Source organism: Pseudopipra pipra, chromosome 2 (genome assembly GCF_036250125.1).
Source record: "Pseudopipra pipra isolate bDixPip1 chromosome 2, bDixPip1.hap1, whole genome shotgun sequence".
NCBI classification, from domain to species: Eukaryota; Metazoa; Chordata; class Aves; order Passeriformes; family Pipridae; genus Pseudopipra; species Pseudopipra pipra.
In genome coordinates this window covers 116,051,408-116,079,200 of record NC_087550.1, presented here as the reverse complement: position 1 = coordinate 116,079,200, position 27,793 = coordinate 116,051,408, and the positions used below count along the sequence as shown (strand labels likewise).

The 27,793-nt window shown below is 43.2% G+C and overlaps 1 protein-coding gene across 4 annotated transcripts; it reads left to right on the top strand.

The window, feature by feature from the left end:
• The first annotated feature begins 999 nt into the window (after positions 1-999).
• Positions 1,000-27,580, top strand: SH3BGR (SH3 domain binding glutamate rich protein). Of its 4 annotated transcripts, none has more exons than XM_064647079.1 (7): positions 1,000-1,024; positions 8,085-8,270; positions 13,954-14,034; positions 19,876-20,091; positions 23,651-23,680; positions 26,041-26,148; positions 27,114-27,580. In XM_064647079.1, exons 1-6 carry the CDS (start codon positions 1,022-1,024, stop codon positions 26,104-26,106), a joined length of 582 nt encoding a protein of 193 aa, XP_064503149.1. In that variant the 5' UTR covers positions 1,000-1,021; the 3' UTR covers positions 26,107-26,148; positions 27,114-27,580. The 4 variants fall into 4 exon arrangements, with proteins under 4 accessions (XP_064503149.1, XP_064503146.1, XP_064503147.1 ...); XM_064647076.1 differs by lacking the exon at positions 1,000-1,024 and adding an exon at positions 2,187-2,405 and having other exon boundaries at positions 23,651-23,681; positions 26,045-26,148; XM_064647077.1 differs by lacking the exon at positions 1,000-1,024 and adding an exon at positions 2,187-2,405 and having other exon boundaries at positions 23,651-23,684; positions 26,048-26,148.
• The last annotated feature ends 213 nt before the right edge of the window (positions 27,581-27,793 follow it).

The window sequence follows — 27,793 nt, the reverse complement described above, 5'->3', positions numbered from 1 at the left end:
CCGCAGCCACGGAGGTGCCTCACATGTGGGGTCACGGCCTGTGGACCTCGGAGCTCAGTGGCCAGACCCAACAGGCCGCAAACTCGGGTTTAAACTAAGCATTCCTATGTTGAAAAAGGAGAAAAGCCCTTCAGAACAAAGTGATGTTTTCCTTGGGATGGGAGTTGTGTCCTGAAGCCCTCACCTGCCATTCCCTGTAGCTCCAGGAATGGCTTCTCCACGGGGGGGTCAGTGATTGTTTCAGTGATTCCAGCGGAGCAGGAAAGAGAGTTCATTGGCAATTCTGCCCCAGAATTTGACTGTGGATGTTCGATGGTGCAAATATTTACAGCTTTGAGTATAAATTGAGTATACAACTTCCTTGTGAGGGGAAGAGGAGGGGCAGGCACTGATCTCTTCCCTGTGGCGACCAGAGACAGGACCTGAGGGAATGGCCTGAAGTTGTGTCAGGACAGGGTTAGGTCGGATATTAGAAAAATGTTCTTCCCCCAGAGGGTGGTTGGGTGCTGGAACAGCCTCCCCAGGGCAGTGGGCACAGCACCAAGGCTGACAGAGCTCAAGAAATGTTTGGACAACGCTCTCAGGCACAGGGTGTGACTCTTGTGGATGGTGCTGTGCGGGGCTAAGAGTTGGACTCGATGACCTTGTGGGTCCCTTCCAACTCAGCATATTTTGTGATTCTGTGAAATTATTAGCATCCTTATCACAAGGCTTATCAATATGCTTCGATGGTAATGACCACAGCATCCTTTGATTGTACTTCTTCAGACAACTAATAACCAAATAATTTGAAAACGTTAAATTCCAAGTGGCCCGTTGTCTCCTAGGCTATACTCACATCCAAAATCTCCTGGGAAACAAGTATGAAAAACAACTTTTGGCTGTAATTTATGTTTTTTCACTTATGTGGTTTTTTTTTTTGTTGTTGTTGTTTTACAGGAAAATGCTCTGAAAATACCTGCTTTTAATAGGCTTTTTGCTGGACCTCCTGTTGTCTCTCAAAAGTAAAAAGAAATGACAGATGGTGAGCCACACAGTGTAAACTATCCATAGTTTTATTTTTAGTTTTCAGTGAGTGTTTTCAGGATCCCAGTTCCATACATGGAGTACTGCATTTCCAGCCTCACAGGAGGGTTTTCACAGACAAAAAAAATTCCTTTCAATAGCATATTTACTATTTGCTTTATTGCTATTTAGCAGTGCATTTGGTCCTACCTAATCAATCCTAGAAATAAAGTGTTATATTCCATTTTAAGTGTTTTCAGGACATTGCTATATTCAATCCTAACATGTGAAATGTGTGTAAGCCCCTTTTAAAACCTAGGCCAGTTTCACCTCTGGCATAGGGACAGCTTTACTGAGCTCACATTGCTCACTTACAGCAGAAACAAACTTTGCCCTTAAAATTTGAAAGTAATCTGTTATTTAACGTTCTTAAAATACCTCTCATGCTCAGAGACCTCCTTGAGCAAATATGTGCAGGCAGCCAGTGAATTGTGGCCATCTCTGGGGCAGAAGCGGCAACCAGATGGAAAAAGAGCATCCTGGATAATGAGAGTAGAACGGGGAGGTGGGGGCGTTTCCAAAGTATTCTGAACCTCTTCTTTCACCTTGTGCCCTGGAAATTTTCACTGGTGATGCAAAAAGAGGGAGAAAAGGCAACTGCAGGTTCTGGGTGCATGGAGTCAGCCAAATCACCTTCCTCAATATCAAGGAGGGAAAAATCCCTGAGCCTGCAGTGAGGACGATGAGCTGAATTCTTTAAAGCTGAGTGTTCATAACCAAGGCTTATTTCAATGTGATCTCTGCTATAATTACTTCTGCATCTATGCTCCCCTTGCCCTCTCCTTCTTCCTTCCCCTTCTATAATCTAAATTTTCCAGCTACAACTCCAAAGCCTGGTTGTGATCAAGGAAAGGGTACAAGCTCTCTTGTGCGGGCGACAGCAGCGACAGTGCCCATGCAACCTGATGGCTTTGTGATTGCCCCCAGCTCCCTGTCCCTTCTCACTTGTCCCTTCCCCCTCTCCCAGATATTTCTCCAGCCCTGTCTCATTGGTGCACTACTCTCCCTTGCCTTTTTTGGGCTGCCACCCTGTCAATCTAATGCAATAAGGCCGGGGGCAGGTGCAAACCCCTCGCTACGGCTCCTCTTACAGACCAATCCTCGTCCCAAAATACCTGAGAGCCAATGGAGTGGGAAAACCCGGGACCCCGAGGAGAGGGCAAAGCTGCTGGATTGCCTGGGGGAGGGGGCATCCATTTAGGACCCGGGTTAGCCCAGGAGCTGCTGAATTCCTCTTGGGATCGTGGTGACTTGTGGATAGCAGGCTCTGCTGATTCACTTCCATCACTGCCAACATGGTGATCAAAGTATTTGTGGCCACATCTTCGGGGTCTACAGCGGTAGGTGACTCCTTTAACGTCCTCTTACTGCTGGGATCAGGGTGGGGAATTAGCCCAGAAGGTGCCAGGACAGAGCTTGCATTTGAGAAAAAAAAACAACTGGAATTCTTAACAGTAATAAACCTTATTTTTATTGTACACTGGCCACATTATTCTTGAAAGCTGCTCGAGATGTAGAGAATTCCTGGTAGTGCAGTCTGGCTTGCATGAGAGCTTTTGCCACAGTTATGACATTTACATCTAAATTATCTGTCATTTAATAGATTTACTATGTTTGAAAAAATATATGAAGTATATATTCACTGAAGAAGGACACAGTGGATATTGTATTTGCACAGAAGTGAAGGCAGATTGTCTGCAGTAGAAAATAATGTATTTGGTTTTAAAAGAGGCTTTAGGACACTTCTCCTGCAAAAGGGGAACTCTGGCTGAGAAAGAGCCTGGAGCTGAATAAAGTTATGCAGAAAAACTTCTTCCCCACTCCCCTCCCTTTCCCTAGGTTTGGGGAGTTCTTTGGTTTGTTTGGTAGTTTGTCTTTTGGGTTTTTTTCTGGGGTGTGTGTCTCTTGAAACGTTATACTGATGATTTTTAGCATTGAGATCTACTGCTGTAGCTGTCAGCAGAGCGTATCAGCTGAAGGGAGGGGCATGTGAATAGTGGGGAGGTTGGAAGTCCGTGGGAGGTGGGAACCGGGAAAGGACTGTTTCCTTTTATATCCAGTTCCCAGATGAGCTCAGATTTCAGTTTTCCTCTGGCACTCACTCACTGCCAGTGACACGGCTAAACAAACTGGCTGGTGCTTGCACAGAGCTGGAACTACATCTCTATCTCCCTGACACCAGCTCCATTTCTTCAAGAAGCTTCCAGAGTGGAAAAGCTCCAAAAAACACCCCCTGTTCATGGGACCATCATCTCCAGAAAACGAACCAGGGGTCATTCACCAAAATTCCAGTTGGAATACCGCTGAGGAGGTTTGCAGTTCTCCCACTAAGCCTGACACTCTAAATTTACTACTGGCATTTAGCATTCCTTCTTTTTATAATGAAATTTAGGGAAAAAAAAAAAACACAAGAAAAGAAGAGGAGGTTGGAGACTTCAGGTTTGGTAATTTGGAATAATTCACTTGCTGCTCAAGGAGCTTTATAAGTCGCCACACGCTGTGCATGGACAGTATTTTTGCCCCTGTTCGACCTGTTTTGGTCTCCTTTGGAGACTCCAGGAGAAGAGTATGGAATCTTCACATGGCAACGTGCCTCCGTATTTCCTCCTTTCTGGTGTGCTGGGGGTGTGTGTAGCCGTAGCAATCTCAGAAGGCAGCATGTGTTCCCATTACTGGTTCAGAATTGCAATGCCAAGTGTTCAGCTGGAGCAGTTTTCCACATTTACTGATGAACATGGATGGGAGGGATCCTTTCAATGAACCTTTAACGAGTTTTAGTCTACATCAAATAAAATTCACTCATGCAAGGAGTCAGCCTAAAATTCAATGTGTCACTAAAATCCTATTAAAATTAAATTTTGTATCAGCCTTGTACAGCTTTTCCCGAGAAGAATTAATTTAATCCCTAAAGAGTTTAAATTGGAAGTTTAAACTGTCCTAGGAGCACTGGTGATCTCTTCAAAGTGCCTGATCTCCATCAAATGTGTGGTGTTGATTTTGAATTTCAAATAGGATGGGTCCAGCTTCCTCTGGTGTAAATCAGATCATTGGTAAAGAATGAAAAATGTTTCTATTCTGTGTACTACACGGTCATACTACTCATTGTTACTTGTTTAAATGTTAATAAATGCTTTGTAAAAGTGACTGCAGTGAACCCAGTGACATTGTGGTGCTCTGGATCAGATGCTTGAATGATCTAATTCACTGCAGCTCTAGAGCTAATCTGCATTTTCCCCATCGAGGATTCAGCAATTTATTTTAAATATCTTCAGTTTTATTATCTTTCTCCTCCAAACTTAGCCAATATTGAACTATTCATTATGTGGAGAGCTTATTTATAGCTCTGAAAAGCACTAAATGCTTGGCTTGGAGCAAGTAGTAAAAAAAAATAAAATAATTTTGTTGCTAGTTACAGAGGTGTTTAGGAATTGGGAATATCCTGCAAGGTTTTAAATCATGGGAGAAAGGGGGTTCAGGTCTTCCAAAGTCTCGCTTGCTGCTGCTCATGGTTGGGGCACCTCTAAAATCTTTTATTCCTAGTGATTTTGGTGATATTTTATGAACTTCCCCCCCTCCAAATCTGCATCAAAAGTAGTGTGGGCAGGAGGTGAGGAGGGATTCTGCCCCTCTGCCCCCTCAGGTGAGAACCCCCCTGCAGAGCTGCTCCAGCCCTGGGGAACAGCACAGCAAGGACATGGAGCTGTTGGAGAGAGTCCAGAGGAGGCACCAAGATGATCAGAGGGATGGAGCAGCTCTGCTGGGAGGAAAGGCTGGGAGAGCTGGGATTGTTCAGCCTGGAGAAGAGAAGCTTTGGGGTGACCTGACTGTGGCCTTCCAGGACCTGAAGGAGCTGACAAAAATATGGAGAGAGACTATTTGCAAGGGCCTGGAGTGACAGGACAAGGGGCAATGGCTTCAAACTGTTCCTCTTGCTATAAATTGTTGACTATTTCCTTCTGCCATGGGCAGCTGATCAACAGGAATGCACTGGACTGTGAGAATATAGATGATAATATTTCATTATGCATCAGGTGAACACAATATTATCTATAGAATTTCACAGAGTTATGGAATGGTTTGGGTTGGAAGGGACCTTAAAGCTCATCTCGTTCCAACCCCTGCCATAGGCAGGGACACCTTCTACTAGCCCAGGTTGCTCAGAGCCTCCTCTAACCCGACCTTGAACTCTTCCAGGGATGGGACATCCACAGTTCCTCTGGTCAACTCTTACCCTCTAGCTAGAAACGATCTAGAACAGTGGTTTATTATTTTAACAGACCAGCAGCCAGCGATGGTGGAACTTAAGCTTTGCTGAAAGTGAAAATGGCATTGATGAAAGAATATCCTGCTCACCACCACTTTCCAAGTAATCTATGCCCAAGCAATTTGAATTCTTCCCATGCCATCAGACACAAGTGAGGACACAAACAAGCTCCTGCGATCTCATCCGTTCTGGGAAAATCTTTGCTTGTCCTCTGGGTTGTTACATCCTCCATTCCCCCCTCTGAGTGCTGATTGCTGGAGACATTCTTTTGGTTGCCCAGTGCTTTGTGCCAGCCCCAGCAAAGGTTTGCTTTGTACTTTTACACTTAGTGTGTGTCCCAAGTCTTTGCTCTGATTAACCCTGGCAATGGGGAGCCTTAAGCCACAGCACAGCTTCTGCTTGGTTTATTGTTATTGTCATAATAAGAAACATCTTGCCTTTTCCTTATGCAGCATAATTCCATGTAATTTACTGTTTTACCTCAGCATTAATTCTTTACACAGCTCTTGCCTGATTTTTGCTTTCAGACCTGGTGCTGCCTGACCCTCCTGAAGAAGAATTGCTATGCCTGGTTTAAAAGTTATATCTACAGCCATAAGCAGGGGAGTACAGAATCTATAGCTCTGTTTCCCTTATCTCCTCAGAGGCACTATCCATGTGCAGCTATTCCAGGAGCAGTACCCACTGCAGTGCCTGTGTCCAAGGGGACAAGCTGACACTGGAATTGCAGCTGACAGCACTTGAGTTCACTGTCTGTCAGAGCATGTGATGAAACTCCTGGTACTGGCTTGTACAGATTTTATTAACCATTTATACAAATATTATTCTCCCACTTCCTCCAAAAAAATCCTTTCTGCCACCTGAACATGTTCTGCACATAAATGCTGAGTAACCGTTAATAAAATTATCTCTGTTTGAAAAGTTAAAATAAGAATGTAAATAAGCACCTTTGTGCTCTGTCAGCTGTATGGGTTTTGACTATTTTGGATTAGTGGTTCCATTCAAAGTGATGTGCTTTTTTCAGTTCACCATAAATCTCTATTGTTGTCATAAAAATGTACACCATTTTATTCTTGTTATTTGTTACAAGCAAGCATAGATACTTTTTTTATTTACACAGGAAAGCTTGACCCTGAGATTAGCTCAGTTGGTTAAAACATGGTGATAACACCAGGGTTGTGGGATCCACCCCCATATGGGTCATTTATTTAAGAGTTGGACTCAGTGATCCTTGTGGGTTCTTTCCATCTCAAATAATCTGGGAAATTTTATTCTTATTCATGCAAATAAATTCTTCCAGGATAACAGGCTATCACTCTGCTTCAGCTCTTCTCTTTTATTAGATTATAGAAATACATAATCCATGATTTATTTCTTATTTCATTTCCTGTCTCGGACTGATTTACACCAGCTTGGTGTCATTTAAACTCAGGTGTTCAGATGTCTGATGTGTGGAAGACATGGTTTCAAATCACAGGATGGCTCATATGTCAGAATTACCATGATGCATCATTCTGGCTAAGTCAGATGGCAAGTTCTTCAAGTGTTGCTCAGGAGTAGCATTCCTTTATTAGGGAATTATACTGAGTATTACATCTTCAGAGTAAAGGGATGGGATACAGGCTTGATGCCTGCATTCTAGGTCTGTACAGAACTATTCAAAGGGAATAAGGGCCAGGAAGGATTTTTAGGTGTCACAGAAACTATGTCTAATACGTTTTAATTGTATCTAACATGTTATTCCTGGTCCAAGTTCAATGTCATTCTGTAATGTGGGAAATACTGAAGCACAGGAGTTGAGCTGTACTGGATTTTCTTGAGCTTTCACTCATATTTATATGTTATATATCAATAATGGCCATAAACTAAAACACAAGTTCCATTCAACATGAGGAAAATCTTCTTTCCATGGAGGGTGAAGAGCACTGGAACAGCTGCCCAGGGAGGGTGTGGAGTATCCCTCTCTGGAGACATTCCAAACCCACCTGGACACGTTCCTGTGTCCCCTGCTCCAGGTGACCCTGCCTTGGCAGGAGAGTTGGACTGGATGATCTCCAGAGGTCCCTTCCAACCCTGATGGTTCCATGGTTCTAATTCTGTGATATTTAATTATCCCTCAGCTTTAAAGAACAGGGACAGAGAGAAACGTGGCTCATGGAGAGCTAAATGTCGAATGTAATTAGCAGGAAAAAGGAGGCTCTTACATGTTGAGGAGAATATGTACCTTCTCAAACCTGTGCTGACTTCAGGCAGGATTAGCTTAGGCATCTGTACACCACACTCATGGATCTGGGAGCAGAGTGGGAGGCTCCCTGCTGAGCCTCATTCCCTAGATGGAGGTATCAGTGCTTCCAGGGAGGAAAGAAAGGAGCTGGGGGTGGGTGTATGGGGGGGATGGCAGCGCTCTGGGGACTGAAAAGTGTGAGGGCTGCTGGAGTAGTGGATCCAGCTTCAAGAACTTCTAACTTTCACCAAGAATTTCTTCACTGAAAGGGTGGTCAGGCCTTGGACAGGGTTGCCCAGGGAGGTGGTGGAGTCCCCATTCCTGGAGGTGTCCAAGGAACGACTGGACATGTCAGTGCTCCAGTCTAGCTGACAAAGTGGTGATTGGCCAAAGGTTGGACTTGACCTTGGAGTCTTTCCCAACCTAAATGATCCTGGGATTCTGTAAACTTGACATACTCACATGAGTTCTTCTTGTAACAACAATTTTCTTTTTAAAGAAGGAATTCAGTTTTTCCTCTTTCCTCCCCAGATAAAAAAGAAGCAGCAAGAAGTCGTGGGCTTTTTGGAGGCCAACAAGATTGACTTTCAGCAGATGGACATAGCAGGGGATGAGGACAACAGGAAATGGATGAGAGAGAATGTCCCAGGTGAAAAAAAGCCTCAAAATGGAATTCCCCTCCCTCCACAGATCTTCAATGAGGAGCGATACTGTGGGGTAAGAAACTGTTTGGATGCTTAAATACCTTCAGAGAGTTGTTTTCCATAGGAAGTGACTCTTTTCCACTAGTGGGAAGTGTCAAGCAAACTCCTTAAGACAATTTGAGACTCACTGTGAAAGAATAACCCTTAAGAAGCACTTTTTAAGCACAGAAGAGCAAAAAAAAAAAACCCAAAAGATTATTTATTTTCAAGAGCAGAGTACACATGGAGGGAAAATGTTAAATTAATTTTGCATGGGAAGTGCTAATATTTTGTTTGTTTGACACAGGCTCATCTGGGCTGTCAAGTAGACATCTGAGGCACCAGAGGCTGTGACCAGGAATCTTTCTTTTCCATTATATCATGCAAATAAATAGGAATGATTGTATGCTGGAATAGTTTTAGTATGTGGTTTGAATTGTTGAAATTATATTGCTTATTCAATTAACATCCATCTCTTCATAACAGACTCATCAGATACTTTTGTATTTTCATATGTGCTTGTAACAGCTTCTTTCTCTTGAGACAGTTTGTTCAAATCACAGATAGATAGGACTGTGCCAGCCTGAATATTAGGACTCTGAATCAAAGGAGATAATCTGAGGCCTTGTTTTCCTCATAGTCTGGATGGAAATACAAAGTCTGGAAAGTGCTGTGATATGATCACTGGAATGAACCTGCAAAGCACCCTGAAATGCAGCTCACATAGTGAGCTCAGTTTTAAGTTACTGCACAAATCCAGTGTGAACTACTGCAAGGTTGTACTGGGAGAGCAGGGATTTACATGCCACTAAGTTTTCAGAATTAATTTCGGTGCTCCCAGAGCAAAAGTTGGTAGTACAAATGTTGGAGTGCAGTTTTTTCCCCCATTTTCTCACAGGATTCTTAAAAGAGAAGATGGGGTGTTGGAGTTCCTGTGCATTTCAGCACTCAGTCTGCACCAATGAAAAGTATAATTTGATATATCTTACTCTGGGGTTTGTGGCAGCCAATGCTGCAATAAATATTTCTGGTGTTCCCTGGAGAGTTTATACAGGGAATTAAAGAGTAATTGCCTTATAAAGTGCTGCAGCTGGTCAGCCTTGCCAGTAAATAGTAAATACACAGTTTTTATTCCATGTCTGAAGCTATTTCAGGAAGCCAAATAATCTACATCTTGAAATAAACTTAAGTGAAGAAACAGTCTTTTTGCAAAGACACCTCCATGGGGGAAGGAACTGCAGCTACTGATCTAAAAAACTAAATCAAAATTACAATTAGCCTAGAACTCTCCAGAATTCTAATGTACCCAGCTCCCAAAGCTCATAGCTAATGATCCCAGTGGGTGCATAACATGGCATCATTATTTCCAAATAAATGAGGTAATGAGAGCCACATCAGCTCATGAGCCTGTCCCTGTTGCCCAGGGGAAGGTGCCTCAGGGGAGCTGCACTGTGAGTGTGACGTGGGATGATGTGGCTGGTGGAGAATTTGTAAATTTGTATTTGTAAATGGGAATCATATCCTCTATTAATCTTCATTTTGCTGTGCTTGACATGTCAAACTCTTCCCATCTCTTTTTTTTGGATAGGATATTTTCTCTTTCATTTTCTCGGCTTTCTCTTCCTGCTGATTTTTTCTTTCTTCATTCCCAGGTAGGACTCTTTTTGTAGGTCAAATCTGATACATTTCATTTTTGCTCATTCTTCTTTCTGAGCTCACTCTTTTCCTCCTTCACCCTGAGAAAAAGAAATTTGGAGAGAGACATGACAACCTTCAAATATTATTGGTGTGAATTCAGCATTGGCCCTGCTTCGAGCAGGAGGTTGGACTAGATGATCTCCTGAGGTTTATTCCCACATGAATTATCCCATGCTTCCAGGATTTTGTAAAATATCTCCTGCTCCACTCCCACTAGAGGTGGGACAAGATGTATGAGGGAAAAATGCAGCAAAGAAAGTTGAAGTCAGACATCAGAAAATAAGCAGTTTTCAGGGGATTGACTAATTATCTCATTAAAGGTCTTTACCAATGGATCAGGGAAACACCTGCCAGGAACAGTGTAGTGATTCTTGCCTCGGAGAAATGGTCCTTTGGGACCTTCTCCAATGTCCTCTCTCGCACGTCAGTGACATTTTGGGAGTGGTGGTGGTGAGAACAGAGGGGATACTGGGGGCAGGTGAGGAGTCTTCTTTTTCATGCTGGAATAGAGTGACACAATGAGCAAGAGAATGCAGTCCTGCTGCTAACCTGCTTTTCTGCTGATATTTTTATGGATGTTCTGGAAGACCACTTCCCAACTCGTTCTGTAAAATGGGGGTTTCCTAGGGGTGCATTTTCATGAAGGTACATCGACTAGGAGCAGCTTTTCCTTGAGGTCAGAGAAGCTTAAGACTGTCTTATAAATAACTCAAATCTTATTTTTCTCTCAGATTTTTGCTATTGCCACTTGAAGAAATAGATTACAAATGGATTCATTTTGTATGCCCGGCTACAGCACCAATTTCAAGTATCCATCCTAATCCATCAGTGTTGGCAAATATGTCCTTATTTGATCTTTTTCTTAAGCTGCTTCTTTGCTCATGTCTAGACAGAGTCTGCATCTGTGTCACTTGCTAAATATATTGAGCACTCTGTTGCTCTTGTCTTTGCTTTTGCTTAACAAAAAAACTCCAGAAAACTAGGAAAGAAATGGAATTGTACACTTCTGCTTTTCTTTGTGAGCTGAAATCTCGGCTATTCTCTGTAAACTGAAAACTGTAGTAAAAAGTTCCCATGCACATACTTTTAAAAAAAAAATCTCTGGATTATTAGACTTTTATTTGATGCTGCAGTGTGCACCTGCAGCCCAGAAATCCAACTGGGCTGCATCCAAAGCACTGTGGGCAGCAGGGCAGGGGGGGATTCTGTCCCTCTGTCCCCACAGGTGAGAACCCCCCTGCAGAGCTGCCTCCAGCCCTGGGGAACAGCACAGGAAGGACATGGAGCTGCTGGAGAGAGTCCAGAGGAGGCACCAAGAGGATCCCAGGGCTGGAGCAGCTCTGCTGGGAGGAAAGGCTGGGAGAGCTGGGATTGTTCAGCCTGGAGAAGAGAAGCTTTGGGGTGACCTGATTGTGGCCTTGCAGGACCTGAAGGAGCCAACAAGAAAGATGGAGAGACTATTTGCAAGGGCCTGGAGTGACAGGACAAGAGGGAATGGCTTCAAACTGAAAGAGTAGGTTTAGTTAGATATCAGGAAAAAATTCTTCCCTGTGAGGGTGGTGAGGCCCTGGCCCAGGTTGCCCAGAGAAGCTGTGGCTGCCCCTGGATCCCTGGAAGTGTCCAAGGCCAAGATGGGCGGGGCTTGGAGCAACCTGGGCTAGTGGAAGGTGTCCTTGCCCATGGCAGGGGTTGGAACTGGATGATCTTTAAAGCTGTCCTGCTCTGACAGCAGGCTGGACTACAGCCCTCCAGAGGTCCCTGTATTTCCATATGTTTGGCTGTAGCAGTTACATGAACGACAGAATCACAGATTGCTTTGGGTTGGAAGGGACCTTAAAGTCAGCTGGTGTTGCCTGGGGCTTTGACCACCACAATTCAAAAAGACTCCAAGGGTGGTTTTTCCATGCCCTCTCTGTGCTCTCTGACCTGCTGTCCTACCAGGCACGTGGGGAAGAACTTTCCACTGATGTCCACTTGACAAATGACACCACTACCCTCCTCCTAGACCATTTATTCCTTCTCATACAGATATATTATTGCTTACCTGAAACAAATTGTTACTGCTCATTTTTCCTACTGCCTGCCTTGGCAATGTTTGCTTTGGTCAGCATTAGGAGAGCAAGAGTGCAAACATGCAATAGAAAAACTATTCCATGATCACTGTAATCATTCCTTTATCCCTTACCTAATACATAACAGCTTCCTCCTCAGTGTGAGGAAATATGTGACCTTCCAGTTACTACGAGATGCCACATTTCCTTGGGGATGTCATTGCACATTCCCTGCTGCCAAAGAACATCTGATATGATAGGAGGTGTATCCCCTTCTGATAAGGAGTTGTCTGGTCATTCACACCTCTTGCTTTAGCCCTCAGCTCTGGTTATCTCCAAGGCTGAGTGTTTCTGGTGATTTTTAATACACTTGCCATCTGCTGCTTTTCCTCAAAATGATGTATAAAATATCAAGTCCACTTCGTGGCCTTTCCTTATTACTGTCTTCTCCTGTTTCCCAGCTCTTGACATGTCATGCCATAGTTTGCTCAGGCTGCTTTAGGAGTTTTTGGTGCGTGGATGACACAAGTCTCCTGTGTTTTCATGGCCATGTCAAATTCCAGCCCTTGGAATCTGCAGAAAATCCTCATATTCTTGTTTGCTGCGTTACTCCTGAGTTCATGGGTGAGGCTGCAGACCCTGCCTGGGTTAGGTGAGAAGGAGAATCCCACAGCAACAGGAAAGCAGCAAACAGATCCTTTGAGCAGTGGGTGGCCTGGGGCAGCAGCAGGTTTTCTGCCTGCTCAGGACAAAATGTGCTCCAGGGCTTCTCCCAGCCAGGCAGTTCCCACTGCCTGTGACTGTGTGAAAGCCAATCTGTCCCCCAGACAAATGGGTGAAATGGGCTGTCGTTTATCATGCCTTTAAGCTCTTCCAAATGGGACTGAAATGTCACTGAGTCCAGTCTTGTTGACATTAAGGCGACTGCTAAACCATCCACTCCAGCTTTTCCCTGGGATTACTCTTGGCCAGCAATTTATTCTCTGGAAACACTGAAAGGGTGCAATAAAACAACTGGGGTCTAACCCAGCTTTACAAACAAGTCTCAAGGATGACTCAGCACCTTATTATTTACAGGCTTCTATTTCTGGAGTTATTTGGGATTAAAGGAAGGATGATAACATGCTCAAGGCAGTAGTGCAGGACTCAGCAGATGGGTTCAGTCCCCTGTCCTAGACCTGGTGTGATTGTGGGCCAGAGTTTCTGCTGAGACCTTAAGCACACATTGATTTTCACCTGTGTAAGATGTGAGTCCTGAGCTTTCCAGTAACAAAACAGTGACAGCAGAGCTTCCTTAATTGATAGGTGAAAACAGTAAATACCCTACAAGTTCTAGAGGCAGGACAGGAGGCCTCCCTCCCATCTTCCCAGTTATATTAGCAGTGAAAACAAGCATTTAACATAAGGATTTATCTGTTCACGTGTGGACAAGACATTTTGGTTGACAGAAACATGTCAGAGGGAACAGCACAGCCCTCTGCTAAGTTGATCTGAAAAATATCTACATTTCCTAAGCAGGGTGCCTTTCTTTAAAATAAAGTTTCCTTGTCATCATTTCAGCCATGCTGTCATTTTGAGTGTTGTCTTTTATTTGAGGGCCTGTTTTGTGTTCTTACTCTCAGCAAGTTTCATTCTAACATTGAAGTGGGAATAGTTTTGCCTCGGAGTGCACAGCTGAGGCACATTAAAACCAGACACTTAATTTTATCTGATTCTGACATCCATGGGATATAATTAAAGTGTAAGTCCCTGGAGAGATTTGCCCATTTATTAATTTTATTGCCTATATGAAACTCCCTTTATCTGTGTTTTCTTCCTGGGGCTTAGATAATGCAGGCAGAAGTACAAATTCATGGTCGTTCTCATCAGTATAAGATTTACCTGGGTTGGTCTCTTCCTCCTGTGCTTTTGATTTGATTTTTGATGCCAATTCTCTTATCTGTTTGTCTTTTTTTTTTTTTTTTTTAGGATTTTGAATCCTTTTTCTCTGCAAAGGAAGAAAATATTATTTATTCATTCCTGGGCCTTGCTCCTCCTCCAGGCACCAAGGTATGCACTGCTGTCCTTCCATGGGGATCATTTATTTGATTTTAATAAAAGATGAACATAGGCAGTGACTCAGCATGTCACAAGCAATACTTTAGATTCTGGTGCAGCAAAGTGTTGTCAGGGGGGGAAAAAACAGTGACTGGTTCAGTAAATACTAGAAAATCCTTCTTTCTTCCCTTCTTTCACTGCAGGCTTGTTACCATGGCTCCAGCTGATGGTTTTGTTGTTGTTGACACAAAGCAGTATTTTATCATGTTCAGCTTTTAAATGATGCAGAATTTCCTGATGCAATTTCTAGGCTGTTTTACAAGAAACCTTCCCTTCCCCCTGAGGGCACCAAACAGGGTTTGTCCTGTCCCCCAACAGCAGGGCTGTGGGCTGAGGAGATAAAGGCTCACCCAGGACTTCACCAAGTCTCTCTGGCAAATCTACCCATGGTTCTCCATCCACTGTATTTTCACAATGTTCTAATATATTTCTGGCAAAAGAAAAACCTGTTATTTTGGTGTTTTTTTTCCCCACATTTTTTTCACTGTGTTCTTTTTAGCCATCGGTGTGTTTTCTTTTTATCAGAGTCTTCTCCTAATTAGAAGTTTCATAACAGAGAGCACCATAGCTCCCTTCTCCTGAGCTCATGTTAGATGATAATAAAATATCGCCACCTTTTGTGGGTGATTCAACAAAAGAAATGAATCAGGAGAGTGAGGAGAGAACTCTGCTGTGTTGTGGTGACCTGGCTGAGGAGCTGCCTTGGAGCAGGAGATCTGCCTTCTGGTCCAGCTCTGCTGCCAACTGTGCAGTGAAACACCAGTGTAAATGTCCCTGTTTATCCTCTGCTGTAAAAGCAGAGAGGAAAAGGAACGTTTGCTGAGTGCTTTGAGAGCTACAGCTGAAAAGGCACCCAGGGGAGAGCCCCAGTTGTTATAAATGTCTCTGACACTTAGTCCCTGTGTGATAAGGAGAGTCATTTAAACTTTCTGCTTTAGCTGTGCCATCTCCTAACCAGGGAAATAAAAATGACTCGCCTACCTCACAAAGGTCTTGTGAGAATTCATTTAATTAACATCCACAAAGCCATGAAAGGCTTAAAGGACTGCAGGTACTCCATATTATAACCATTATAAAAGATATGTGGGAAATCAATGAGATAAAGAAAATTGCATTTCCTCATCTTCCCACTTCATAGATTATCTGCTCCTTCATGCAAGGTTCAGTTAGATACCATGTCTACGAAGCAAAGTAATAATTTTTTAGAATTCATTCCTTCCCAGCTGACAGCAGAGACTGTTACGGTTTCTACTTCGTGACAACCTTGTAAATGCTGAAAATAATATGTTTGGTACATTCTGCTGGGCAGATTCCTGCTAGTGCAAGTGTGGTTTACACTGATTAACTGCTCCTTGGTGGTGACTCCAGCCCAGAAAGTGGAAATAAGTGGGAGTGTTTGTAAAAAGTCCATGTAAAAAGTAGAATTTCTACTGTCTCCCTTTTCGAATCTGTTCCTGTTTGAGAGAGACACAGAAAAGTGTTTTAGCATTTCTTGCAGAGGTGTTTCTCAGCACCTCTGCATGAGGGGTTGGCTGTGCTTTGTCACACAAATAACCTTCCCCCTCGCTCAGCTGTCACCTCAACTTAGCACAAGCACAATGGGTGGCTCGTGACAGTGACTTCCAGCAGCAGAAATCTGGGATAATAAGTCAGGTGTGGAAGGGATGGTGATGATGACACATGTGACAGAGTTTCCTTCTAATCCTTTCTTAAATGATAGTATATTTTTTTTGTCTGGAATGTGGTGATACTTTATAAAAGAAGCAAACTGTAAAGCATGAAATCACCAAAGGTCGGTAAACATTTGCTTTCTAGGCATTTTTACTAGGGATTAATCTTTATAAGATTAACATGAATGTTTTATACTCTTCTCTTAAAACATTCTATTTCTTTTTCCATCCATCCTCTGTCTCATACTGCACCAGGAGTAGAGAAGCTCTTTAATGACCTCGATGCTGTTTCACAGCACAGTCCTACAGGATCCTGATCCAGGACTGTTTTGAGCCTATTTCCTAAAAGAACCAGATGAGCCTTTTGTGGCTCCCTAACAAATCACAGCTTCCCAACAAAACACTTGTAGTGAAATTCTCTGCCAATTAATTGCCACTGCTCAGTGCAAAATGCACATTTCAGTCCTGCAGATCCTCATTCTGCAGCCCCGACTCCTCCCTGGGTTGTGTGGCTACAACTGGTCACCAGATCCACTTGTTTACACTGAACAGTCAGTGCCCAGTGTTGGAGCTGGGGTGGTGCCACAGCTCCCTGTGCAAGTTGATCCACACTTACAGAGTGACTCTGGTATGTCTGGGACACATCAGGCTTGTCACCAAGGTGCACACTGACTCTGAGACACACGTAAAGAAGCTCTGAATACACTCAGATGTAAAGGAGATCCTTCTCACACCAGCAGCAAGCACAAAGTAGCCTTTACACGTCGTTATTTAAGTATTCTCTTACTTATAAAAATCTGTAATTGTTTCAGTAGGAAACAATTATTTATTCCTTTATTCCTGACTGAAAGGTCACTCAAATCAGTGATAGATTTCTGAAGGATCCCATTGAATCTTGGGTTAGTGACACGAACAGTGCTGTCCCATTACAAGAGGTGTGTACATTTGAACTATAATCAATGTAGTTTGTGGGTTTGGGGTCAGGTGTGTCAGCCTCAGCTGCTCTCAAAGTTGGGCACATTTCTTTTTAAAGCCAGTGCCACTTTTATGCTTAGTCTGAGACTCAGTGAACTCAGTGATTTACCTGAGCAAATATATTTAAATTGTATTTAAATATATTAAAGTTTTAATCTTGGTATTCTTGATCTTAATATCCAGAATCTTGATATCCCAAAATCCATAGATACTTGAGCTTAAGTCTGTTAGTGGAAGGAGGCTTCTCCTAAGTTGGCTTTGAATTACACATTTACAGTGTGTGTAAATGCCCTGCCAGCCAGTCTTTATAAATGGTACTTCCTTTCAAATTAGTTGAAAATCAAATTCTGTGTTTCTATGGAGAGTCAGTGTAACGATGACATTCCCAATGTCAGAGTTCTCCATGGAATTAACAAGAACTCTGGATGTGTGTGTGTTCTGGCTGACAACAAGCTGCTCTGGAGTTAAATGCTTTCAGCTCCAACTCTTTTTTTGCCTTTCGAGCTGAGTGAATATGTGATTCATCTGAGGTAGATTTACACAATAGGTTTGTTTTAATTAGAATGCCTTCTTTGGTCTTTATGTGTTTCATGTATCTGCCAAAACAAATTTAGCATATGGATTTTAAAATGTTAATATTCATGCTGAAAAAAAATATTTAACTTATTTCAAGACCAGGCTCTGAGCAACCTGGTCTAGTGGAAGGTGTCCCTCCCCATGGCAGGGAAGTTGGAACTGGATGATCTCTAAGGTCCCTTCCCACCCAAACCATTCTGTGATTCTATGAATTTAGTTTTCATTAACACTATCCTTTTCATTTTGGGAACTTCTGCCAAGAAAGTATCTCTAAGAAGTTATCATTTGCTTAAAAAAATAATGTATTAACATAATGTTGCACAAGAGAATTTCAATATATGTCTATGTTACTACATATTTTAATCTTCAAATATTTTGTTGGCCGATTGGGGGAAAAGTAAAAGGTACATTAAGCCAAACAAATGCCTCTGGAGATCTTTTTTTAATAACAATGCCACCAGCATCAAGTGCAGTGAGCCCACAGTTTTATGTGGACTTGAAATGAGACAATATTGCCAGAAAAAGAAATTATCTTTTCTCCTTCCTCCTTCCTGCAGCTCCTCCTGCTCACTCCCAGCTGCTCATCCCTCTTCCTGAGCATCCCCCATGTGCTGGCAAAAACATTCCTGCAGCTGTGTAACAGAGTGTGAAAATGCTGTGGGATAGAAATGTTTGGCTTTTTAAAGCTTTAATCTTGATCAGGCCCCTGCTCCAGTTGGAGAGGAAGGGGAATTTAGGAGCCTTTGTGCCCACTCTCTTCTCACTTGCAAGTTCCTCACTTGTAAAACTTGTTTTCCATAATTCAGGAGACAACTGCCAAGAGAGCACCAAATCTTACAGACAATGAAGTTTCAGGAAAAAAAAGATCCATTCCTAACCTCTTTTCTATCATTTTTGTCCCGGTCCAGCAGAGCTTGTCAGCAGGAGGACGTGTCTGATGTCCCACACCACGTCATGGGACAAAGATCCCTAGGCCAGCACTCCCCCCAGCCTGCTCTGGGGATAAAACCTGGAGAGCTGTGCCCATGCCATGGTTCTGTAGGATAAGAACACTGGCTGAGGAAATCATCTGTGATGGGGACACTGGAGGAGGACTTGTGAAGCTTAAAGGACAGGGGATCGTTACTGGAGGCTTTTCTTTAACAAATGAAACTGTGGAAAAGCAGCAAAACTCAAATGGAGCCAGGGGATGAGTTGTAAGGGCTTGGTCACAGGGATGAGGAAGGAGCCAGTCCCCTATCAGGGATGTGCTGCTCTGCCCATAGGGTGTAGGATTCAGGATGACACAGGACAAGACCTTCCCTGAATCCAGTTCTCTGTTGCTGGAGGAAACCACAGCAGATAACACCTCTCAGAAGGGGCCAAATTCCCTTTTAATGAATTGGGTCCTTTGCCTCAGCTTCTTTATTATAAACCCCTTCCAAAATCTCACACCGACGCTGATTAGAATTTTTCTTTAAAGCCAATTTGTACCCATTTTTCATCTACCTCAGAGCTCTTCCTTATCCTATCCCTCCCTGATGTTTACTCTGATCTATTTTGGGATATATCATATCCCCTCCCAGCATCTCTTTCAATAGATTAAAGTAATGAAGCTTTTTTTTGTCACCCTTTCATAGGACAGGCCCTGCCCTCCCTCAGATGTTCCTGTAGCCCCCTCTGCACCTGTTCCAGTCTGAGCTTCTCTTTCTTGAGCCTGAGTGACTGGGATGGTAGAGAGAGATCTGGAGGACACATCTGCGAATCACATCACATTTATTACCTCTTTCACTGTCACACTCATGGCTCAGTCATTCTGTGCTTATTTAAATACATCCATCTTCTCCTTCCTTGATAATCATTGACCAACAGGTTCCCAAAGTGCAACAGAAAAATCTGTTTCTAGTCTCTACCCCAGAACTGCTTGTCCCAAACAACGTGACTTTGCTCTCCCTGCTGTTGCATTTCATCCTGTTTCTGCTGTTCCACTCAAGGCCATACAGGCCTCCTTTTATCTGACACAGTGTGTGAGCCAGGGTGACCTTTCTCAGCCTCCTGGCTGAAAGTACAGCAGGATGTCAAATAAAGAGCCTTCTAGGAGGTGCTTGGTCACAGTGCTGGAATAAATAGACTTGACTGACTGCTGTAGGAACAGTTTCCTGATGTTTTTCAGCAAGAAAGTTGAGATTATATATGAAATCCTCTATTACTTCTGTTTTTCTGTAGCTTCTTGATGACCCTTAATTGGAATTCATGCTGGTGAAAAAGCATTTTTTCCTTGAAGCCTGAATGTGCCATCAGGGTGAACATCTATTCTACTAAATTTTCCACAGAAAAGTCAGAGAATCTGCTGTGCTGAGAAGGGCTTGAATTCATGTTTTCCCTACACAATTCATGCTTTCCCTGCACTAACTCCAACAGATCCACATGCCAGCAAGTGTTCCTTCCACAGGAACCCAAAAGGGTTGGATTTTCATTTGAGTGCTGAAACAAAATTAAAAAAAACCACATGCCCCAAAAGTCAAGAATTTGATAGAAATGAATTGCTGATTATGAGCTCTGAAGGTAACAATGACTTCTCCCCTGCTGCCAGGAGACTGAAAAGTCTGATGCCAAGGAGGAAAAGTCAGATGCCGTGGAAGAGAAGTCTGAGGCCATGGAAAAATCTGAGGCCACAGAGGAAAAATCTGAGGCCACAGAGGAAAAGTCTGAGGCCGTGGAGGAAACTGAGACCCACACAGAAGATAAGGCAGATGAAGGGGCTCCTGAAGAGGCTCAGTCTGATCAGGCACCATCAGAAGATCAACAGGTAATTTTTCCCTTCTCTTTGTGGAATGAGGGTTTTGCCTGTGCTAAGCACAGGAAACAAGCCTACAGGTCCTCTCAGTGTGCCCAAGGGTGGGAAGATTGATTGCAGAGAGGTCCTGCTTGTTTTCTGGATGCATTTTCTCTGATATCAGGATGCTATGAAACCTAAATTAATGACTTCACAGCCTCCTTTTGCCACCATAAGCTTGCTTTTTTTTCTGATGGCCATTTGGAACCAGACCCTAGTTATGGAGAATAATTTAGGACTCGATATCTGAGTCCTGCCTGGGTGGAAGAAAAAATTGCCAGCATCTGCAGTGCTCATAAATCTCCTTGTTAATGTTTGTTGTAGATCTGACAGTGGCTTCTCCAGGCTGTGGAGAATCCCCTGGGCACTGGAGAAACAGAGAGCAGTGTTTTCCTTTCTGTGGGGTCATGATCTGACACTGCAGCCACATGGGCACATCTCAAACTGCAGGGCAGCTTGGCATTTAAGGGTGGGTTTATTCTGGCATTTAGGGATGGGTTTCTTTTGGCATTTAGGGCTGGGTTTATTTTGATGCTGCAGTGTGAGGTGACTCTTCCCAAGGAGTCAGGCCTGTTGCAGTATCAAGCCCTCACACTTCTCAGTTTCTTTTGTGGTTTGGAGATGAGACAATCCCAGGGGAATATCTGTCACAAATGCATCAACTCTTTCATTAAAGACCAAAATAAATGGAGTTTGGTTCTTTTTTGTTTTCATCCAGCTGCAATGTTTTTCCAGAGGAAACACCTCTCTGTGAGCCTTTCCTCATTACCCTTATTAAAAATGACTGATCCAGTCACTGTTGGGCTGGAAAAGCCTCTTTTCACATCCTCCTGCCAGCCTCAGGAACTGGGAAGTTCCATTATAATTTCAAAATGGTGATGAGGAGATACAGCCCTCAGTGGGAACCGACATTCCTCCTTAAATTATACCCGAGCCCTTTTTACGTCTCACTGAATTCCAGCTGACACGTGAATGCCACCAAATTCCTTTTTCCTTGGTTCTCAAGGCAAGCCCAGCACAAAACTGCAGCTCATCCCTGGCTGGGTTGGGTTTCTTGCCCTTCTGGCTGCCAGTGTGCTCTGATGTTTTTCAAATGAGAGCAGAATGCTGGAACATGTCTGCAAATGTGTCAAGCAGTGACATCATGCAGCAGCACTCCTGCACAACCAGCACCTTGCTCCACTTCTCAGGGAATGGGTTGGAGCTGGAAGTGGGAAAATAGATTCTCCTTCAGTTTTCCAGGGAGGGGAGAGAGCACAAAAAGCATTTTTCACCCTGTTCCACCACCCACTTCTCATGTCACCCAGGACAAATCCTTTCAGCAATGTGGCATCTGCCCGCCTTGCTATAGTTCATTCCAATTATCACTTCTGTTGGGATGGCATGATTCATTCTGTAGGAATTCTGGTATCCTCATTCACTCCAGACAGCACACAGAGGGCAAGTTTAGATGAGAAGAACAACTCTGAGGCAGCTACAGTGAGATGAATTCCACCTTTTGTCTCTTCATCTTGTTTTATGCCTATAAAAGAAAGTTAGAATAACAGTTTCTTACCTGATTAGGGTTTTATGAAGGTAAATACACTGAAAGACTGCCATTGGAGTATCTTCACTGGATGTTAAATCCTAAAGGACATATGTGGAAAATGGAAAGATGGCAGTTTTATGTTCTGTGTCTGAATTAATCTGCCAGTGGGAATTTAGTCTTGGCATTTTGGCCCTTTTTAGCACCAGTTTCCAACCATCTCAAAAATGACTCCTTCAGGCTGGGTGTAACCAAGCCAGCTTTTCTCCAGTGACTTCCCAGGAGAAATGCCAGTGCTGTGGAAAAACTCTAGGAGAGTCCTGGTGAGGTAAAGTTACCTCAGGCTTTGAGCACAAGACAGATCACAAAATGAACTGGGACTGTCTCAGTTGTTGGGTTCCATGGAGGCTCCCAGGTTCCATGGAGGCTCCTCCAGTGCCTGGGTAGCAGGAATGGCAGGTGATGGTCCATGTGGATACGTGTGGAGGCTGCAGCTCTCTCCGACTCTTCTGCTGCCCTTGTGGGACGTGCAGGAGTCCAGAAGCTCCAGCTTTTTGCCTCAGGCTGGTGTGACCCTGAGGGAACCGGTGAGAGAGCCCAATCCTCTGAAAAACAAAACTCTGAAGGCAGCAGCTGCCTCCTGAGAGGGGCAGCAATAAGGGCACAGTGCAACAGGTTGTGCTTGATGGAACTCGCACGAGACTCCTCAGGCTCCAGCAGCTCCAGCCCCTCATCCACACAAAAAGTCTGGGAAGCCCAGAGTTCTTAAACAGATCCAGCAGTGACAGGAACAGCTCTCAGCTTGGGCCACTGACACACAACTGCACTCAAATTTCTTTAGATTGTGAAATTTTTTTCACCTGTTGCTGAACATTCCTTCCCTAATCACTTCATCAAGCTCAGCCTTAACTCCCTTCTAATCTCCTTTTTTCATTCCTAATCCCCATTCTCTGGTGGAGAACTTTAGGAGCCATTTTGTTTGGATGCAGTATTCCTTTTCCTTGCTTTGTTTATCCCTTTGAGTTTTTCGAGGAAAAGACCATGAGCTCCTCTGCACACGGAGCAGCAAGGGCTCTGCTGGTCACTAAATGTGCTGGCAATAATTTTTCTATATTTTTACTGTCTGATTTTCACTGCGGATTTTACCCTGGAGCTTAGAATATTTTTTAAGAGGTGCCCCAGTTAAATCAGTTTGCAGCACAGATTAGGCTCCCTTCAGGGCAGAATTATTTTAGAATCATGTTAAAAATCATACTAGAATGCAAGTCTGTATCCTGCCTCAGCAATTCCCCAGGCCATATATAAACCTTGGCACTGCACCTCCCTCTCTTATCTCAACTCATTCTATGAAAACTCAGATCAACCACTGATTTTTTTGCCCCTTCTCTTTGGGATTTTGGGTAGGATCAGCTCTTTTCCTTAACAACCAGCTTAGGGTCTGACATTAAGTTCTATTCACTGTACATTCATATTTTTTTCTCTTTTATCTCTCTCATCACTTCTGTTCAATGCACAGCCTAAACCCAGCTTGTATTTTTCCTTATTCCCCAGCCAAGGCATCTGTTCCAGCCTACAACACTTAACAGAAGCACAAGCCAGATTCTGAGTGATGAAAACTAACATAGATAAGACTCTCTACAATTCTGATTTAACTTGCATTTTGCAGACCAGCTCATTGCCAAAAAACCCCACAAAAACTCCACCTGAACAAGCAAACAAAACCTCAGCTCCGAGGCTTTGCTTGTCAATGAAGCAGGTTTGATTGAAACAACTGAGAAAAATGGAGCTCAATTTAATGATTTCATAGCCCTTTTCCTGCATAAAAGCTTAGTTTAAACGTGCTGCGTGAGTTAATCTGGAGGACATTGTCTCAAAATGAATCCACTGAATGCCACATAATTTTCCTAAATTCAGTGTTTGATTTCTGCTGTGTTTTTTCCTGTATGACCTCTGCTATTCTGTATTTGATTTGTCTTTTTAACATTTTCTTTTTTATCTCTCATGTAGGAAAATGAGGAAGAACATGCAGTAACAGGGGTAAGTGTACTTGGACATTTTGTTTTCCTCTTTTGTTTGTGTGCATTGAATTCCTTTTCAGTCCCATTGCTTCACTCAGAAGTTGGTAAATCCTTATTCATGAAACTAAATATCAACCACATTCTGCTAGAGATAATTATTGGTCATATCAGTGCCTTATTGTCTGGGAAAAAAGATAGGCCTTTAATCATTAAAAAACTGCAAATGGAAGAAAAATTGTGTTTCAGAATCTTCAATAAATTTTGCCAAGGACTCCCAAGGCAACTCTACTTTTGGCAATCAATGACACCAAACTGATTACATTTGCAGTGTTGGGAGTGGGAAAGGTTCATTCTGACAATTTAGGCAGCTCTGCCTGTAAAGGAGATATTTTCCTCACCCAGGTGCAAATCCTTATGCACTTTTCTGCTTTGCCCAGCACTGCAAGTTTAGGCCTGGAATGTTGTACAGGGTTCCCAGGAAAACTAAATATTACTTCAGGCTGTTTTCCACTACAGACCTGCAGTTATTAAGAGGACACATCCACACCTTCCCACTTCCCAAAGGCAGTCCCTGCCTATATCTCTGTATCTATGTCAGAGCTGTGCCTTGTGCCCCTGGCAGCTGAAATGGAATCCCCAAAACACAGAATCATCAAGGTTGGAAAAGACCTTCAAGCTCATCCAGTGCCACCCTCACCCAGCACCACCACAATCACCCCTAATCCATGGCCCCAAGGGACACATCCAGACACCTCTGGAAAACTTCCAGGTAAAGTGACTCCACCACCTCCCTGGGACACTTATTGCAAGGTCTGACCACTCCTGCAGGGAAAAATTGTTTCTAATCTCTGATCTGACCCTGCCCTGGGGCAGTTTGAGGCCATTTCCTCTCCTCCTTTCCCTCGGGACATGGCAGCAGAGCCCGACCCCCCCTCCCTGCCCCCTCCTGTCAGGGAGTTGGGGAGAGCAATGAGGTTCCCCCTGAGCCTCCTCTTCTTCAGATAAACCCCCCCAGCTCCCTCAGCTGTTCCTCATAAGATGAGTTTTCTAGACCCTAAACCCCCTGTGCCCATGGGCAAAGTGTGAGGGCTGCTGGTGAGGACCATCAAGGTGGTTGTTTGCACCTTGGCACCACAAAATAATACTTCAAGCAAGAACAATGCCTTTTCTTTTCCTAGAAAAGCTAACTGACTTGAATTTTGAACAGAAGTTGGGGATATCTGAAAGATGTTGCTTGTCCTATTCCAAAGAGTGCTCATGAAAGGGACCTTTCTGGGGGGAAAATGCCAAAAGAAATTATATTCCTTTGGCACAAGAACTTCTAATCCAGCTGACCTGTGTTGGTGTTCATATTAACTTTCTGGTTTTGCAGGGATAATCACTTAATGCAGTTATTTTCCCTGAAAAATTATTTAAACCAGGAATCTGATTCCAGCAGGTCCATTCTAAGCTCATGTTTAAGCAGGATTTTACTTCAGAGACTCAGATGTGACTCTTATTAAGACAGGAGGTGTCTGAGGGGAAAACCAAAGGTCTGAGCTGCTCATTTAAGACCTGCAGTCCTGACTGAAAACTAATTATATATTGTTTGATAGGTTGATTATGCCAGGAAGGAATTCACATCACTTTTGCAGCTTAGAGATGACATTTTGATATAAAGCTTATTTATCCACATGGGAGTGCCTTTGGACAAGACTTTGCTGGAAGAGAAGGAGCAGAGGAGCCTGCAAAGCAATTTTCAGTTGTTTTTCAGAATAGAACAACACTCCAAAGCTTCATTTTCTCCTGAAGAGAATAAGCACAGGTTGTTGTCTGTGTTGCACAAATTCAAGCTTTCAGATAACTGTTCATTTGGCTGAGTGAAGCAAAGGGCTGTTGTCTTCAAATTGTGCCATTTCTTCCACATAAAATAGAGAAATAAGTTTTGCAATATACCTAAGGCTGTATTATCTGATTCTGAATGATTTTTAGATTATTCAGGAGTCCAGTTCCTGTGCCATGAATCTTCTTTACTGGTCCAAGAAAGCATGTCATTAAAAATACTAAACTTTTTGTCATATTCACATGTATTTCACATTCTCATTTTGTTCTTGAGCTTTGATTTGCAGCTCACCCATGTGCTGTGTTCTAACCTCCCTGAAAAGAGAGTTCTTATATTCCAGCACTTGCCTATTAACTCCACAGATTAAAGCCCTGGAATGTGGAGATTAAATGCCCTGTACATTAAAAGCTCTATACATTAATTCCATTTTTTAATCTCAAAGAATATTGCATTTACTAGAAACAGAACAGTTGCAGAAGCAGAGCTCTGCATTTCAAGACTGTTTATTTTTTCTTTCAATTCCTCTATGGTAACTACAACTATTTTCTCTAAAAAAGGAAGAAGAAGAGAAGCAGGAAGAGGGAGAAGGAAATGAAGAGGTGGAGGAGCAAGAAGAGTCTTAGTACAGCTCCCTGTGACACATTATTTCTTGAACAGGTTTTCAGGTAACTATTAAGAAATTGAGCTTCTAAATATTCGTAAAGTAACATAAAATTGATAAAGAGGTCAGTATTAAGTGCCCAAATAATCCAAAAGTATACTTAACTCTTAGACTCATTGCAGTTTCTCTTCCATCTGGAATGAGAATTCCTCTCTCTCCTCCCTTACTCAGCTTCTGATTTCACCGAAACTTTCAGGAGCTTCATGTCTCAAATGAAGCCTTCTCTCAAATTAGTTGAACTGTTAAAAAGAAAATTACTGGTTCAGGGGGAGAAACCTGACCAGAAATATGACATAATATAATTTTTTTCTTGTTGTCTTCGAAACTTGACCAAGTTTAATTCCAAACAGGAAGTGCCTCTACAGGGGTGTGAGTGTCCAGCATTGCCCAAGTTCTCTCCAGTTCTGTGGTTTCAATCTTTATTTTTAGGTTTTCTTCTTCATCCTGCTGACTCTTCTCCTCTTCACTGAAATACAGATCAGGCAATCACTTATTGGGAAAAAGCCATTAGCCTACAAGAGAGTTGAAATTGCCAGCAGATTTTCCCTTGGGTGGTGGGACCTCCTCCCTGCCACAGACACAAAGTGCAAAATGCTCTTTCTAGAGCTGGGGGGATCCATGGAATCATGGAACAGTTTGGGTTGGAAGGGACCTTAAAGATTGTCTCATTCCAACCCCCCTGCCACAGACAGAGACATCTTCCACTAGACCAGGCTTCTCCAAGCCCCATCCAACCTGACCTGGACTAGATTCCCAGCTAATTCAGACCTTGCCAAGGGTTTCACCAACCAGATGCTGGTGGGGCCTCAACAGGACAGAAACCCCATCACTTCTTTCACACTACCTCTCCTATATCTGAGTTCCTCTGTTGCATGGGAATTAATTCATTTCAATATTTCCAGTGTTCAGACATGTAAAATCACAGAAGGATTGCTGACTTCTAACCTAATTTTCCATATTTTTGTTCAGGAAGCACCAGCTGGAGCAGCCCCGCCAAAGAAACTAAAATCCTTCCCTCAAGCAAACCACCACTACCTTATGTGCCTGTAGACTTCTGAACCTATAAATACATAGCAGAACACACCACTGTGTCCTCCCTGTGCCCTTTATATATATATTTGGTATTCCAGTTGCTTGTTAAAATGGATCTTATGTCCGATGGATCATATTTCAGTCAATTGTTATATGTTGGAATAGTGTTGTCCGTGTCACATTTTAAGCTCCTCAGGGCAGGAACCACGTCTTTCTCCATGTTTATGCACTGCCAAACACTTTACTGCCACTCAGCACGGGGATGTCTTCAGAGAAAGAGAAATTCAGCACTGAAAACTGCAGAGAGGCACAAGCCATGTGAGTCCCTTCTCCCTCAGCTGGCATGTGAAAATGATTGAGATTTCCATTGTGCAGCCAGATAAATAAATGTGTTTTCTGTCATATCTGCTCTTTGTCTGCAAAAGTGTTAATTTAAGCCTGCCTGCAAATGTTTTGGGGCCAGGCAAAGCCATGGAATTATAGAATTGTAGAATGGTTTGGGTTGGAAGGGACCCTAAAGCTCATTTCGTTCCAACCCCTGCCATGGACAGGGACACCTTCCACTAGACCAGGTTGCTCCAAGCCCCATCCAGCCTGGCCTTGGACACTTCCAGGGA

Coding starts and splice junctions, on each gene's coding strand:
- SH3BGR (XM_064647075.1), top strand. CDS start 2,361: ATGGTGATCAAAGTATTTGTGGCCACATCTTCGGGGTCTACAGCG. Junction 14,035..19,875: donor CTCCTCCTCCAGGCACCAAG/GTATGCACTGCT, acceptor CCCTGCTGCCAG/GAGACTGAAAAGTCTGATGC. Junction 20,092..23,650: donor CACCATCAGAAGATCAACAG/GTAATTTTTCCC, acceptor TCTCTCATGTAG/GAAAATGAGGAAGAACATGC.